This window comes from Protomyctophum bolini, assembly GCF_963924005.1.
Source record: "Protomyctophum bolini genome assembly, chromosome: 7".
NCBI lineage: Eukaryota > Metazoa > Chordata > Actinopteri > Myctophiformes > Myctophidae > Protomyctophum > Protomyctophum bolini.
The window spans coordinates 37,600,549-37,614,630 of record NC_137868.1 but is presented as its reverse complement, the minus strand read 5'-3'; the positions used below and the strand labels follow the sequence as shown (position 1 = coordinate 37,614,630).

Genomic DNA, 14,082 nt, shown 5'->3' with positions numbered 1-14,082 from the left:
AAATCTAAAAGCTCACAACGCGCCGCGATGCGACCCGTAGTGAGCTTGTAGACTGTAGATCTGCTTTTGTGACAAATGTTGACCATTCTCCCTGAATATTTTCCAATGGGCGTCCATGGAAACATTATCGTCTCTGTCGGGTGGAAACCTCATATGTCCAAAACGGTTACTTTTCAGAATTCAGAATTCTAAAATGATACATAGCTTGTGGAGTTCGTTCAGTCAGATATACTCGAGCGGCTTCATGCTGTGCTCAAGGGCGCATAAATATACTTGAGGGGTTAATATGCTGCATTACTATGTAGGTGTATTCAGTGTTTGCATTTCTGTTCCCCATGTGGGGTTGTTATTGTATCTATCTCCCTGTACTTAATGTTTAATGATGGTGTTTAATTGTGCTGAGCAGGGAGAAAAATGTAGCAGAGCCGAACGCCAAGATAGAATATTATATGCACACTTGTATTCATCCATCCATCCATCTTCAACCGCTTATCCGTAGTCGGGTCGCGGGGGGTATACACTTGTATTCTCATTCAATAATAAATATTGGTTAAATCTATTTGTGAGTTATCCGACTGAAATAGCAAAAGTAGCAGTTCTACAAGCTCAAAACTATTCGCTTTGGGCCGCGCTTCGAGCTTGTGGTTGTGGTTACCGGTACTTTAGAAGCTTTGTGTGACGCTGTAGTGTGATTTAAATTTTCCAAAAAACACAAAAAGTTAGAATATGGACATATTCCTGCCCGACAGCAATAATAGCAACGATATCAACTGTGGGGTCCTTGACACAAGACGTGCCAACTTGCGCCTTGCACACAAGTAGGGCCACACATGGCCTACTTGTGCGCAAGCTTGTATGTTTCGTAAATAATAATCCAAATTTACAAAGTAACTAGTCACTAAAGTTGTCAAATAATTGTAGTGGAGTAAAATAAAAGTACTGAAATTTTGATATACTAAAGTTAAGTAATACCTCAAAACGGTACTTAAGTAAATATACTGAGTTCCTTTCCACCACTGGCTACTCTAGTCAGAGGGTGTTGCGTTGCGTGCAGAGTGGAGTCAGACCTTGAGGAGCTGACAGGGAGTCTGGCCAAAGTTACTGATGATCCCTTCCAGGGCCTTGCGCTCGTTCTCGTTGGCGATGGCGTCCAGATCCACGGCGCCTACACAGACAGAGTCACGGTCACAGGAAGAGAACCGAAGAGACGGGGTCAGAAAACAAAACCAAACACAACACTCACTATACCACCACGTCATGGACAGGGTCAGACAGGACCAACATGAAACCAAAATACCACGGACTGCATCTCATATCGCTCATATCCCTGGCCACTCGCACACACAAATGTACACACACACACACACGTCCTACAGTATACCACGTACTGTATCTCATATGTCTCATACCCCCCCCAGACACACACGCACACGTCGCTTGCTGTACTTATTACCTTCATAGGTGCAGTAGTAGAAGACATTGAGGGCCTCCACCGCCTCCTCCCCTCTCTGCTTGTAGCCAAAGATCAGGTCGATCCACTCATGGAGGTGACTGGACACATGCTCACATTCCTGCACACACATGCGCGCACATGCGTGCACACACAAAAAAAAAAAAATTGCATACACGCTAACTGACGCTAACTACACTTTACAGTGTGTGTGTGTGTGTGTGTGTGCGTGCGTGCGTGCATGCATGCATGCGCGTGTGTGTGTGTGTGAGAGAGACTGTGAGTCAAGTCCTCCATGGCATGTGTGTGTGTGTGTGTGTGTGTCCCAATCAGGAGTGGAGCAGAGTTGTTCCTGGCCTGTGTGTGTGTGTGTGTGTGTGTGTGCATATATGCGTATTGGATTCCATTGTGACACGTACAGTACACTGACTGGCCACTAACGCTAAGCCACCAGAGCAGCCAGCTTACCCCACTGTATATTCACCACACTCCACACGTGGATTTATATGCTTCGTAATGTAAACGACACAAGACCCCCAGAACGTTTTGTATAAAAGTGTCCTGTTCTCTCTTTCTTTTTAGTTTTATTCATCATAAATGTTTTATCACCTATTGTAATCTTGCGATGTTATATGTAAACTGTTCTCGCATGGAAAAACCCCACCACCAAACATATTTTTAAAGCCTACTTGGCCAATAAAATGACACTGTTTCACTGTGTGTGGCTTTTTGCTTTATTTAGATAGGAACTGAGAGCAGAGAGAGACATGGAACATGATTAGGTTGATGCACTACCCCAGGGTTTCACAAACATTGGGTTGCGGCAACCTCAGGCCCATTTTTGGGCCATGGACCCAATTTGTATAGTTTGCGAGAAAATATTCCTTCGAGATTTTTTTTCTTCTTACATTATAGTATATATTTCAACATTGAAACATTTTTTAAAGGAATTTCAGAAAAGTTTGGGTCCTGCATGGGAGACATCTGGAGAGAAGAGGTTTCTGCCCGACAGCAGGGAAAATAAAACGTAGGAAACCAAAAATAAAGGGACCCATAAAAATGTGTGCGTGACGCACAAATGGGTCCCGACCCAGTGCTTGGGAACGACTGGGTTAGGCAGCCCCTGCACAGTCCCATCAGCCACCGGCGTGGTGCCGTGCGTGGCCCCTGACTGTGTGTCTGAGTGTCTGCGTGAACACTGTGGCCCCTGACTGTGTGTCTGAGTGTCTGCGTGAACACTGTGGCCCCTGACTGTGTGTCTGAGTGTCTGCGTGAACACTGTGGCCCCTGACTGTGTGTCTGAGTGTCTGCGTGAACACTGTGGCCCCTGACTGTGTGTCTGAGTGTCTGCGTGAACACTGTGGCCCCTGACTGTGTGTCTGCATGAACACTGTGGCCCCTGGCTGTGTGTCTGAGTGTATGCGTGAACTCACCAGAGCCTTTCTGTGTTTCCTAATGAAGTCGTCTCTGGACGAGGCCCAGCGAGGCAACAGAACATCAGTCACAGCTTCCTGAGACATCTGAAGACAGCCCAGGTCAAACCCTGCAGCAAATACAACCACTTAACTCTGTGTGTGTGTGTGTGTGTGTGTGTGTGTGTGTGTGTGTGTGTTACAAATACAATGACCTTTCAAAACAAAAGGTAATAAAACAATGAACGGTTCTCGAGTTACGTGCATTACAACCGCACACACACGCAGACAGAGACGTGGTGCATTTACAGTTAGATTAACATATTTCAACATGGAAACAATTACGACAAAATAGTTATGATTATGTAAAATAACTGCGATTCGACAATTATGTGATAATTGTGACAACAACCCTATAGCTGCTTCCTCACCGTTCATGTTCTGCAGGAACTCTGGCAGGTAGAAGAACTCTGGGATGAGTTCCTTGACGTCGGCAGGACTCTCCATGCGCGCCTGCCAGGCCGCAGCCACCGAGTGGAACTGACGGTCTGCGCAGTCAAACCTGCACACACACACACACACACACACACACACACACACACACACACACACACACACACACACAAGTTATGTCTTATATATGAGACGGATATATTATAGTCATATATTTCCCAATCCTGCAGCTGTACAATCCTAAGAGTTAATTTAAGACCGGTATGGGTCCATTTGTAAAGCCTCAGAGTTACAGACCTGAGGTTGAGAAACAGTGTCATGTCAAATATCACACTATCATATTATGCCGTTACAGTATGATATCCTACACTCAGGTATGTCATTCTATTAAACTTAAAGTGTCTTGTTGTCTTATTGTCATGCTGTGTTGTGTCATGCTGTGTTGTATTGTCTTGCTAGTGCATAGATTTTCAAAGTTGTGGCCACAAGGGAGCGCCAATGGGGCCAATTGGAATGGAAAACATTGAAAAACATTAATATAATATTATAATAAAATAATCAATAGGCCCTTTTCATGGCAACCATGTTGACATTAATAGTTACTTCCTTCACACACACCTGGTGTCATGTAACGTTGTGTTAAGTTGTGTTGTGTGCTGTGTAATGTCCGGTGTGTTGTGTTGTGCCGGGCTGTGTATGTATAGTTGTGTTGTGGTGTGGTGTCATGTTGCACTGTGTTGTCGTTGTGTTCTGTAGTGTTGCTGTAGTGACATGTCTTTGACTTTGAACTCTCTATTCATAATAAACATTATAATACCGGCAGTGTCACACCATTATCAAAAGGACGAAACGCAGGAAAGCCAGCGGCCTATTGTCCATTGCAAGCCTCTCCTATCTGCTTAAAAATGATGTAGTGATGCGTGATGTGATGATGCCATGATTGTGTAAATGTAACCCTACTGCACCTATAATATTTGTGTCCTTGAATGCAACTCCTTTGTGAGGACATAAATACATGGTTAAAATGTGTGTATTTACACTCAAGTCCACACACCCAGCGGTGCTGTGAGGGGTGTTGTGTTGCTGTGTTCACTGCCACTCTGCAGCTGGATATGCAGGGTAGTGAAGGGTGTGTGTGGGTGTGTGTGTGTGTGTGTGTGTGTGTGTGTGTGTGTGTGTGTGTGTGTGTGTGTGTGTGTGTTGTGTGTGTGCGCTCACTGACTTGCCACTCTGCAGCTGGATATGCAGGGTAGTGAAGGGTGTGTGTGTGTGTGTGTGTGTGTGTGTGTGTGCTCACTGACTTGCCACTCTGCAGCTGGATGTGCAGCGTCGTGAAGGGCTCCATGCGGATCATGTAGTGCATGACCCCCGCAGCGTTGGAGTAGTGAGTGCCGTAGTGGAACTTATCGATGGTGCCCGTCGGATCCTCAAAGCTCTCGTACCTGAAAGGAGGCCCAGGGGAGAGAGAGAGCAACGTTTTATTAACCCATTCTGACCTGAGATCAGATTCATACGAGGTTTCCACTGGACACACACTGGTCTGATTAACCCAGTCTGACCTGAGATCAGATTCTAAAAATGTCAGTCGTTTTATTAAAGCGTTCGTACCTGACAGAGGCCCAGGGGAGAGAGAGAGAGAGAGAGAGAGAGAGAGAACAACGTTTTATACCCACCTGGGAACGTTGTTATTCCTTTAAAACCGGGGAATCTCACTGGCCAACACTGCGCCATTGGTCAACACTGCGCCACATTAAGGATACCAATCTCTTTATACAAAGCTAAAGTTGATCACGTGCCAAAAGCGGTAGACAGAAACTGGACGACAGAAACTGGACGACATTATGCTGTTGCCCCACAGGGGCAGAAACAAGGCCTTTTAACCAGGCTACTTACACACACTACAACTCGCTTACAATTCGCAAACCTGGCAACACTGCTCTGTGTTCTCATAGGCCCACCAGGCCCGCCCCCACACTACTTTTCAGTCTCACAATCAGCCATCTTGCTTTTTAGGGCCCTCACAGGATAACAGAAAGAAGGAAGGGGAGAAATTAGAGGCTCACTATTTTGCTTATCCCTTCTAAATCCCTGTATTTACAAAATAAAACACTCAGCGAATCCCTTAGTTAAATCAACATTGTTCATTGTCACTACTTGGATTGTGCCGAAATATTTACATTACACGTATAGCTTTTGCTATTTTCGCCTGCCAGCCAATGCCGACTACACACGCCTGCACACACACACACACACACACACACACACACACACACACACACACAGGAATGGCTATACGGCGGCGAGACAGCAGTGCAGCACGTTATAATTTTCAGTTTCATTAAATAACTGTCTTTCTCAGCGTGCGCACGTGCGCACACAACATTATTCAAGTGAAATGCGTAACGCCAATATTGGGCTCATATAGGCTACCAATACACGACGAAATAACTGACAGGAGTGACGGTGCTGTGCTGTGAGTAAACTGACAACGCTTTCTGACATAGAGAGAGAGAGAGAGAGAAAGAGAGAGAGAGAGAGAGAGAGAGAGAGAAAGACAGAAAGACGTGTTAGAGTAACGCGCGCGAGCGAGAGAGAGAGAACGTCAGAGAGAGAGAGAGAGAGAGAGAGAGAGAGAGAGAGGGGGGGGGGTCCCGTTAGCAACAAGCTAACAGCATACGTTCGTTCTATGATCCATAAAACGACAGATCTGCCGTTTAAGGGCAGATCTGCGGGCGCGCAATGCTGTGTGTTTTCGTCTTTTTTTCTTTTTCCCTCCTGCTTCCACATGACAGCAGCAGCTGCAGCAGCCTCTGATAGCTACTGTGCTAAAGATGCTAAAGCAACACAAAAAAACATCCACACGCAAAACAAACCAGGGACCAGGGTTGCCACATATCGTGGATGTGAGAGTGAAACAAGCAACCAGGTCTATAAAAATGTTAATAGGCCAGTTCAAAGTAGGTAAATCAGAAATGGTCCGGAAATTAGTCTTAAAATAATCAATTATAGTGTTGACTGTCAAACTTTGTTGTCTAATGTTGTTTTAGAGCAGTGGAACTCAAACATTTCCATGTCAAGGACTACCAATAGATAAACAAGTCCAAAGTAGCTTATAATGATCAGACTTGGCAACACTGTCTCTAGGTTGAACGTTCTACTTTACAAGCTCACACATGAAATATGTTTTTTTGAATCTTCAAACTGAGACATATTTTATGATAATACTGTTAGCACAGTCATCATACTCCAAGAGCATACAAATGGAACCAAATGGACCCTGATTTTCCCAGAGAGCAAATGGTATCAAATGGGGGTCTGTGGCCTAATGCATTTCAAACTGGGGCTTCTTGGTATTATATTCTCTGCATATCTTATCAACTTGGGGTGAATATTTCACCACAATACTTTACTGAATATTTCACAAGAATATAACACAAGAGTCAAATGTACGGTCAAATGTAATCACAATATAGGCTACAGATGTAAATTTTTATGACACAGTAAAATGTCGAAAATTAGTGCTATCCCCCCCCCCCCCACACACACACACACACACACGACAGGCAAGGCTGTTGTTTGCATCGTTAGCAGGCAGCAGCTACCTTGGCACTGCTCTCTGTGACTGTAGTTGTTTCACCATGTTTGCGTATTTATGAGAAATAAAAAACACTTTCTGTTATTATAATAATTTATAACCCATCCGTTACTACATGTGCAGGGCACACTACTGAGTTTAAAAACACAGCTGAAACATGAAGTGGAGTCTGTCAACTCTGTCAACGCAATTTCCTTCTTATATTGCGCTGCAATGTAACTAGGATTCGCCGGCCGAAGGCCGGCGAAATTCTAGTAGCATATAATGGTAAACTATGTGACTCACAGTAAAGCGTGGGTGCAGTTGCTTAGAATTAAGCAATATTATACGAGAGGGTCATTAATTGCACACCTGCGTTGCTGCAGGAACAAGCCGAGAGGAGAGTTCCGTAGGCAGCGCAGGAGTGTGGTTTTACTCATAGGGCCCTATATTTTTAGCCATGTTTTACTATTTTGAAAAATATTTAAAAATAGTGAAAATATCCGATCTACGACGACACATTAGGATCTTGTAGATCAACAATGTTTTTGCGAAACAATGTAGGCATAATAAGGGTTCAGGCAATTTTTAAATGTTCTTCAAATAGTAAAAATCACACCTGTGTGAACTGAGTGGTGCAACTCCCCTCTCCCCCTGCCCAACCCCCCCCCCCTCTCTCTGTCTCTCATTATCAGGCAACAGTGCAGCACTATCTCTCTCTCTCCGTTTCTGGCACAACAGCGCCACTTTTCCCCCTACTGCTACTCATAGTCACACACATAGGTTAACACGGACATTGCTGTTCCTTGGAGTGGTTGCACCACTCAAAGAAATGCAGAAGATAGGGCCCATATTGTCCATAACCGGTGAAGTGCTCAGTGCTGTACTTACTTCTCTCTGACGTTCTGTGCATGGCGAGAGTTGACCACTCCGATGGGTTTGGACAGGTCCCTGAACACCGCTGGGTCATCCAGGTCCAGAACCGGAGACACGTAGTCACACAGAACCCAGGGGAACTGGAGAGAAGGTTTAGTTAGTCACACAGAACCCAGGGGAACTGGAGAGAAGGTTTAGTTAGACACACAGAACCCAGGGAACTGGAGAGAAGGTTTAGTTAGTCACACAGAACCCAGGGGAACTGGAGAGAAGGTTTAGTTAGTCACACACAGAACCCAGGGGAACTGGAGAGAAGGTTTAGTTAGACACACAGAACCCAGGGGAACTGGAGAGAAGGTTTAGTTAGTCACACACAGAACCCAGGGGAACTGGAGAGAAGGTTTAGTTAGACACACAGAACCCAGGGGAACTGGAGAGAAGGTTTAGTTAGTCACACACAGAACCCAGGGAACTGGAGAGAAGGTTTAGTTAGTCACACAGAACCCAGGGGAACTGGAGAGAAGGTTTAGTTAGACACACAGAACCCAGGGAACTGGAGAGAAGGTTTAGTTAGACACACAGAACCCAGGGGAACTGGAGAGAAGGTTTAGTTAGTCACACACAGAACCCAGGGAACTGGAGAGAAGGTTTAGTTAGACACACAGAACCCAGGGGAACTGGAGAGAAGGTTTAGTTAGACACACAGAACCCAGGGAACTGGAGAGAAGGTTTAGTTAGACACACAGAACCCAGGGAAACTGGAGAGAAGGTTTAGTTAGACACACAGAACCCAGGGGAACTGGAGAGAAGGTTTAGTTAGACACACAGAACCCAGGGGAACTGGAGAGAAGGTTTAGTTAGACACACAGAACCCAGGGAACTGGAGAGAAGGTTTAGTTAGACACACAGAACCCAGGGGAACTGGAGAGAAGGTTTAGTTAGACACACAGAACCCAGGGAACTGGAGAGAAGGTTTAGTTAGACACACAGAACCCAGGGAACTGGAGAGAAGGTTTAGTTAGTCACACACAGAACCCAGGGAACTGGAGAGAAGGTTTAGTTAGACACACAGAACCCAGGGGAACTGGAGAGAAGGTTTAGTTAGACACACAGAACCCAGGGAACTGGAGAGAAGGTTTAGTTAGACACACAGAACCCAGGGGAACTGGAGAGAAGGTTTAGTTAGACACACAGAACCCAGGGAACTGGAGAGAAGGTTTAGTTAGTCACACAGAACCCAGGGGAACTGGAGAGAAGGTTTAGTTAGTCACACAGAACCCAGGGGAACTGGAGAGAAGGTTTAGTTAGTCACACAGAACCCAGGGGAACTGGAGAGAAGGTTTAGTTAGTCACACACAGAACCCAGGGGAACTGGAGAGAAGGTTTAGTTAGACACACAGAACCCAGGGAACTGGAGAGAAGGTTTAGTTAGTCACACACAGAACCCAGGGGAACTGGAGAGAAGGTTTAGTTAGTCACACACAGAACCCAGGGGAACTGGAGAACAGAACCCAGGGGAACTGGAGAACAGAACCCAGGGGAACTGGAGGGAAGGAGGCAGAAGGTTTAGTTGTTGTCGTCAAAAACACTTCGTGTCCAGTGGTGTAAAGTAATGTATTTAAGTACTTAAGTACAATTTTGAAGTATTTGTACTTTCCAAATTTCAAAACTTCAAAACCACTACAGCCCTATATACATTTCGGCCATTTGAAAATAGCCGGTCTAGCCGGTACTTACCACAGGATACTGGGACAGGTCGTTGTACGTACGTCCAGAGATGGTGTTTAACTGCATCAGATACTCAAAGTTTGAAATTTCTCTGCACACCCATTTCTGTAAAGAACGACAATCAAAATTTAGTTGGAGATGTTTGCGCAGACAAGTAATGTAATGCTGTCTACAGTTACTGACAGAGACCTATCATTTATTTATTTTTAAAGTGATAAATATTAGTAGGTGTTGAAAGTTCTCTCCCATTTCAACTTTTGCAAAATTCAGTCGGGTCTCTGCTCTACACAAAGTGTCTTGAGACAACTTGTTGTGATTTGACACAATTCATGTACATTGTTTGTACATGTTGGAGTATTATGTGCGTGGAGCGTACAGTACAATAACCTACCTGTGTGAGTCCAGACGCCTTCAGCAGCTCCTGAGGGGAACGAGAGCCGAAGTAGAAAAGGTTGGGAGGCCTCAGACCCAGGATTCTAGAATAGACCTTGTTCCTCACCTAGACACACAAACAACAACATTCCATTGACACAATCAGATAGACATACAGAGGCCTGGGCCGTGGCTCAGTGGTCCAGGCACCTTGGCTGATAATCCAGTCTGGCAGTGTGCCGCGGGTTCGACTCCCAATCCTGACGGCCTTTACTGCATGTCTTCCCCCCATTTCCTGTCAGCCTACCGTCTGTCCCTCCATAAAAAAATAAAATAAAGGCGAAAGCCACAAAAAAAAAATATAGACATACAGTACGGTAGATACTTCTGGTCATTAAATATCCAGGCCTTAGTTATTCCTGTCACCAGGTGGATTTCTTATAACAGTTATGTCTCTATACATCGTGTAATGCCTTTGTACCTTGTATTAAAATCTTACGTTGTTTTGTGCTTATTCTGCCTTATAGACTCTATGGTAGGACTGCCTCTGTTAGTAAATAACTGTCTAGTCCCCAGTTGACTTTCATGCCATTTTTGGGACATCGTTTTTATATATTATATTTTGTGTAGTTCACTGACTTACTGTATCTAGCTGGGGTGAACATTTGGTCAATAGCTGATTTACCAACACATAACGTGTTGAGCTTGTAGAATTTTCATCGAATGAATCTGTGCAAATCTGTGAATATATATATTTTTTGTGAAAAATTGAACTCAAATCTTTGCTTTTGAGTGTCCCTGGAACAAAATATTTTTAGATGCGGATCCGCGGCCAAATTCATATCATTTTAGGGGTCCTTGGCATGAAAAGGTTTGAGCAGCACTGATATAGCAACGTAGGTTTTTCCAGAGAACTGTTTAAGACGACACTTTATCAGGTCTCAAAAGGGGTTAAAGTGACAAATGGGGGCATCAACACGCCATGGATGCTTGTTTTGACCTTCTTCCTGAAGTTGATGAAGTAGTGAGCCTGGTCTATGAAGAAGAGCTCCAGAGCGGAGCGCCGCAGGTTGTAGCGTCTCAGATGGACTTCTCTCAGCTGAGACAGAGGCCTCTTGAAGTCAAACCCCATCCCTGAACCAACACATGTGGAACTATTACAACTCTTTGCGTTCAGACATGAATCATGTTTGCTTAAGGTCAACTGAGACAGAGTAGTAAATATATACATTTAGGTATAAAGTTCATAGACATAGAGAAAAGAAAAGAGAGAAAAAAAGACAACAGCATGTAAACAACAGGTGCTGTAGATTAGAAGATGGCATGTTGTTAAGACAGATGCTATTTACAATCTATTTACGGTATGTGATTATTTACCTTGTTTATTGACTGGAGCTCAAGCAATTTTCTAAATGCCTAAATTGTAAATTCTACATTGAGAGATTAATTCGAATGATAGTCAAATAGATGAATCACATAAACCCCAGTATCGGTATTCTGGGGAAACCTTTGTGTGAAAATAACAGATCGACAAGAGCTTGTTGATCTGCTATGTTCCGCGACGATAATTAAGTTTAGACGATAATTAAGTTTAGACGATAATTAAGTGTAGAGCGAAGACTAGTATAGCAGCCCGAGGGACTCCGCTCAACAACTTTATGGGGGTTTTCAGGCGTTAAATCGACTTCTCCAAATGCGTGTTCCTCACCTTCCTCCGTCTCCTCTTTCTCGCCGCTGCCGTCGTAGAAGTACAGGTGGTGAGTGGTGACCTCCAGACGGCCCGAGACCACTGCAATGCTGGTGATGAGGTCACACTCCTCGGACAGAACCAGCTTCTCCTTCTGGTTCTCCTCCTCTCCCTCCACCCTGGAGGAACATTAAAGAGGATGTTTAGGTAGTAATCATTCTAAACATAATGTTGTTGCTGCTGTTCAACCTACAGCCAAACAGTTGAAGAAATCACAGGTTGAGGGTTTAAACTTTGCTTTTATGACATTTCTGAGACGTTTATGGAGTATGATTCTAAACGTTATTCTACTGCTAGTTTGATCACTTCAAATACTCTTTAATCACAATACAACTAGATGAGCAAAACGCAACGTAGATCTGCTATTTTTGGTGAGCGACATGCTCCCATAGAAGACATGCTGGCTTCTATGGAGTCAGTCGTGGCGACTGAGAACATTATAATCCATGCACACCTGGATCAGCTCAGATCACTTCAATTCAACGTCACTGAACTTTGCACCTTGCAACCACACAGTGTAAAAGAAAACCCTCTATTTTCGGCAAAGAGATTTGGTGCAGAGGGCAAAAATAAGGTGCAAAGGGCAAAAATAAGGGGGCGAAGGATAGACCCCTGAGGGTTCCCGGTCAGCTATAGATCCGAATAGCACAACATCAGAACAATGCAGAGAACGTGGTGTCCCTATTTGGGGCATGTCATTATAGGCAAAATTGTTCTCTCAGCCATCGCGGCAACAAACAAACCAAATAGGATGGTTCTGTGTACAGTGGGGATGTGTATGTACTGTATTGTCTTGGTGATATGTTTTCTGTGTTGTGTGTTGTACTGTTGTTGTTGTTTTGCTGTGGGTGTTTTTTTAACAGACTGTGAAGACGAATATCCTTCAGGACAAAATTAAAGATAATTATTAAAAGGTTAAAATATGCTCAATGCATGGTCAGATATGGAATGTACAAAATTATTTGTGTTATTACTATAACCATGTGAGGGCTGTTGTACTTACTTATTCTCTAAAAAGACCAGGTCTTCATCTCCTAACTGGTCATCCTCCATGTCACTCACTTTGGCCTCCTTGGCCACAGAGAAAGGCAGAGCTTCAGATAGCTTCAGGCTCTCCACTCCTGGACACCAACACAAGGTTTAAAGCAAGGTTAGTATAGGAAGTTAACCAATACTAACGAAACAACCCAAACTATAGGTGAAGAGAAAAAAATAGTCTTATTCAATTCATTTAATACATAAGCCTATTATTCGGGGTGAATATGAATTCTATTAACCCACGCCCCCGCCAGGATTAATTAATTAATTCACCTCGTACTGCCAGGATTTCCCCCCCGTTCAACCCTTATTTTGAAGAGCCATAAATCCACGACCGGATGTTATGTTGTTACACTAAGTGTCTGTGTTGTCGCATATATTTGTATAGTCACAGTTACAGTTCTAGTGCTCTGATGGTCCTTGAATCTGAACTGGAACCTGGGACACTGTGATGATGATGATGCCGTTGGCACAATATAACCAGCACTTTCACCTTGTACCAGAGTGAATGGAAACACATGTACTGGTACTGTAACTGTAGGAACAGTGTCAGGTCACCATTATTAGAGAAGAACCAGTGACGACCACTGGGGGAGGGCCCGGGAGGGGAATACAATGGTCAGAGCGACAGACAGGGTTCAGACAACATTCCTCTGATCATAGGAGATCACATTATGAGGCAAGAGGAAATTCCAGCGGGAAGAATAGAGAGAGAGAGAGAGAGAGAGAGAGAGAAGAGGAAAGTTAAAAGGAGATTGGAGAGTAGAGACAGGCCTAACTATTAAAACGTGATGTAATAGAGAAGGTTCACAATAAAGCAAGACGTACCGCAGTTGTCCCGCAGGGCACTGGCGTCAGAGTGAGCGTCATGGTTGTAATTGGGCACCAGCTTCAGGCGCATCTTTGAGTAGGTCTCGGCGTTGGACAGCTTCCATTTCACCTCCGGCTGAACCCTGGGATAACCACGCGACGAGGAGAAGAATTACAGTGCGTACATGTTGTGGTGGGAAGCACTGTGAAGAAGCAAACAGCCGCGAGGGAGAAGAAGCATGCACGCATTGTGTTCTACTACTAGCTTAGTCTGCACTTTATGGAGTCAACGACAACAACACACATGGGAGCGTTTTGTTGCTGTGTTTATTGTCGCTGTTGTGGCAGAAACCTTGTTTCTCCATATTTCAACTTTTTATGTTTTTCTTTAGAAAATTGTTGCGGAAAAAGTAGCGAAAATTGTCGCTTGTAGAATATATCGGCTATTATTGCTATGTTTGCAACATTTTTGAACGTGTAAGTGAGTACGTTTTTAAGTCGTTCTACAAATATGTATAAATATTTAACCAATGTCTGTACAGCTGCTTAAGTTGTGATAATTTAATAACGACACTGGATCCATTGGAACAGGTTATTTTCTTTCCATTTCCTGAAAAGTAAA

At 44.1% G+C, this 14,082-nt stretch overlaps 1 protein-coding gene across 3 annotated transcripts in view; it reads right to left on the bottom strand.

The window, feature by feature from the left end:
- Positions 1-14,082, bottom strand: part of nbeal2 (neurobeachin-like 2) — a 110,114-nt gene that overhangs the window by 17,116 nt on the left and 78,916 nt on the right. For all 3 annotated transcript variants that reach the window (XM_080768902.1, XM_080768903.1, XM_080768904.1), the window contains 12 exons: positions 13,479-13,603; positions 12,616-12,733; positions 11,574-11,731; positions 10,866-10,999; positions 9,885-9,992; positions 9,503-9,598; positions 7,781-7,905; positions 4,617-4,757; positions 3,294-3,424; positions 2,884-2,993; positions 1,454-1,571; positions 1,068-1,165 (listed from right to left, as the gene is read on the bottom strand). In XM_080768902.1, coding sequence (XP_080625028.1) covers positions 1,068-1,165; positions 1,454-1,571; positions 2,884-2,993; positions 3,294-3,424; positions 4,617-4,757; positions 7,781-7,905; positions 9,503-9,598; positions 9,885-9,992; positions 10,866-10,999; positions 11,574-11,731; positions 12,616-12,733; positions 13,479-13,603 — 1,462 coding nt within the window. The remainder of the gene's footprint in view (positions 1-1,067; positions 1,166-1,453; positions 1,572-2,883; positions 2,994-3,293; positions 3,425-4,616; positions 4,758-7,780; positions 7,906-9,502; positions 9,599-9,884; positions 9,993-10,865; positions 11,000-11,573; positions 11,732-12,615; positions 12,734-13,478; positions 13,604-14,082) is intronic.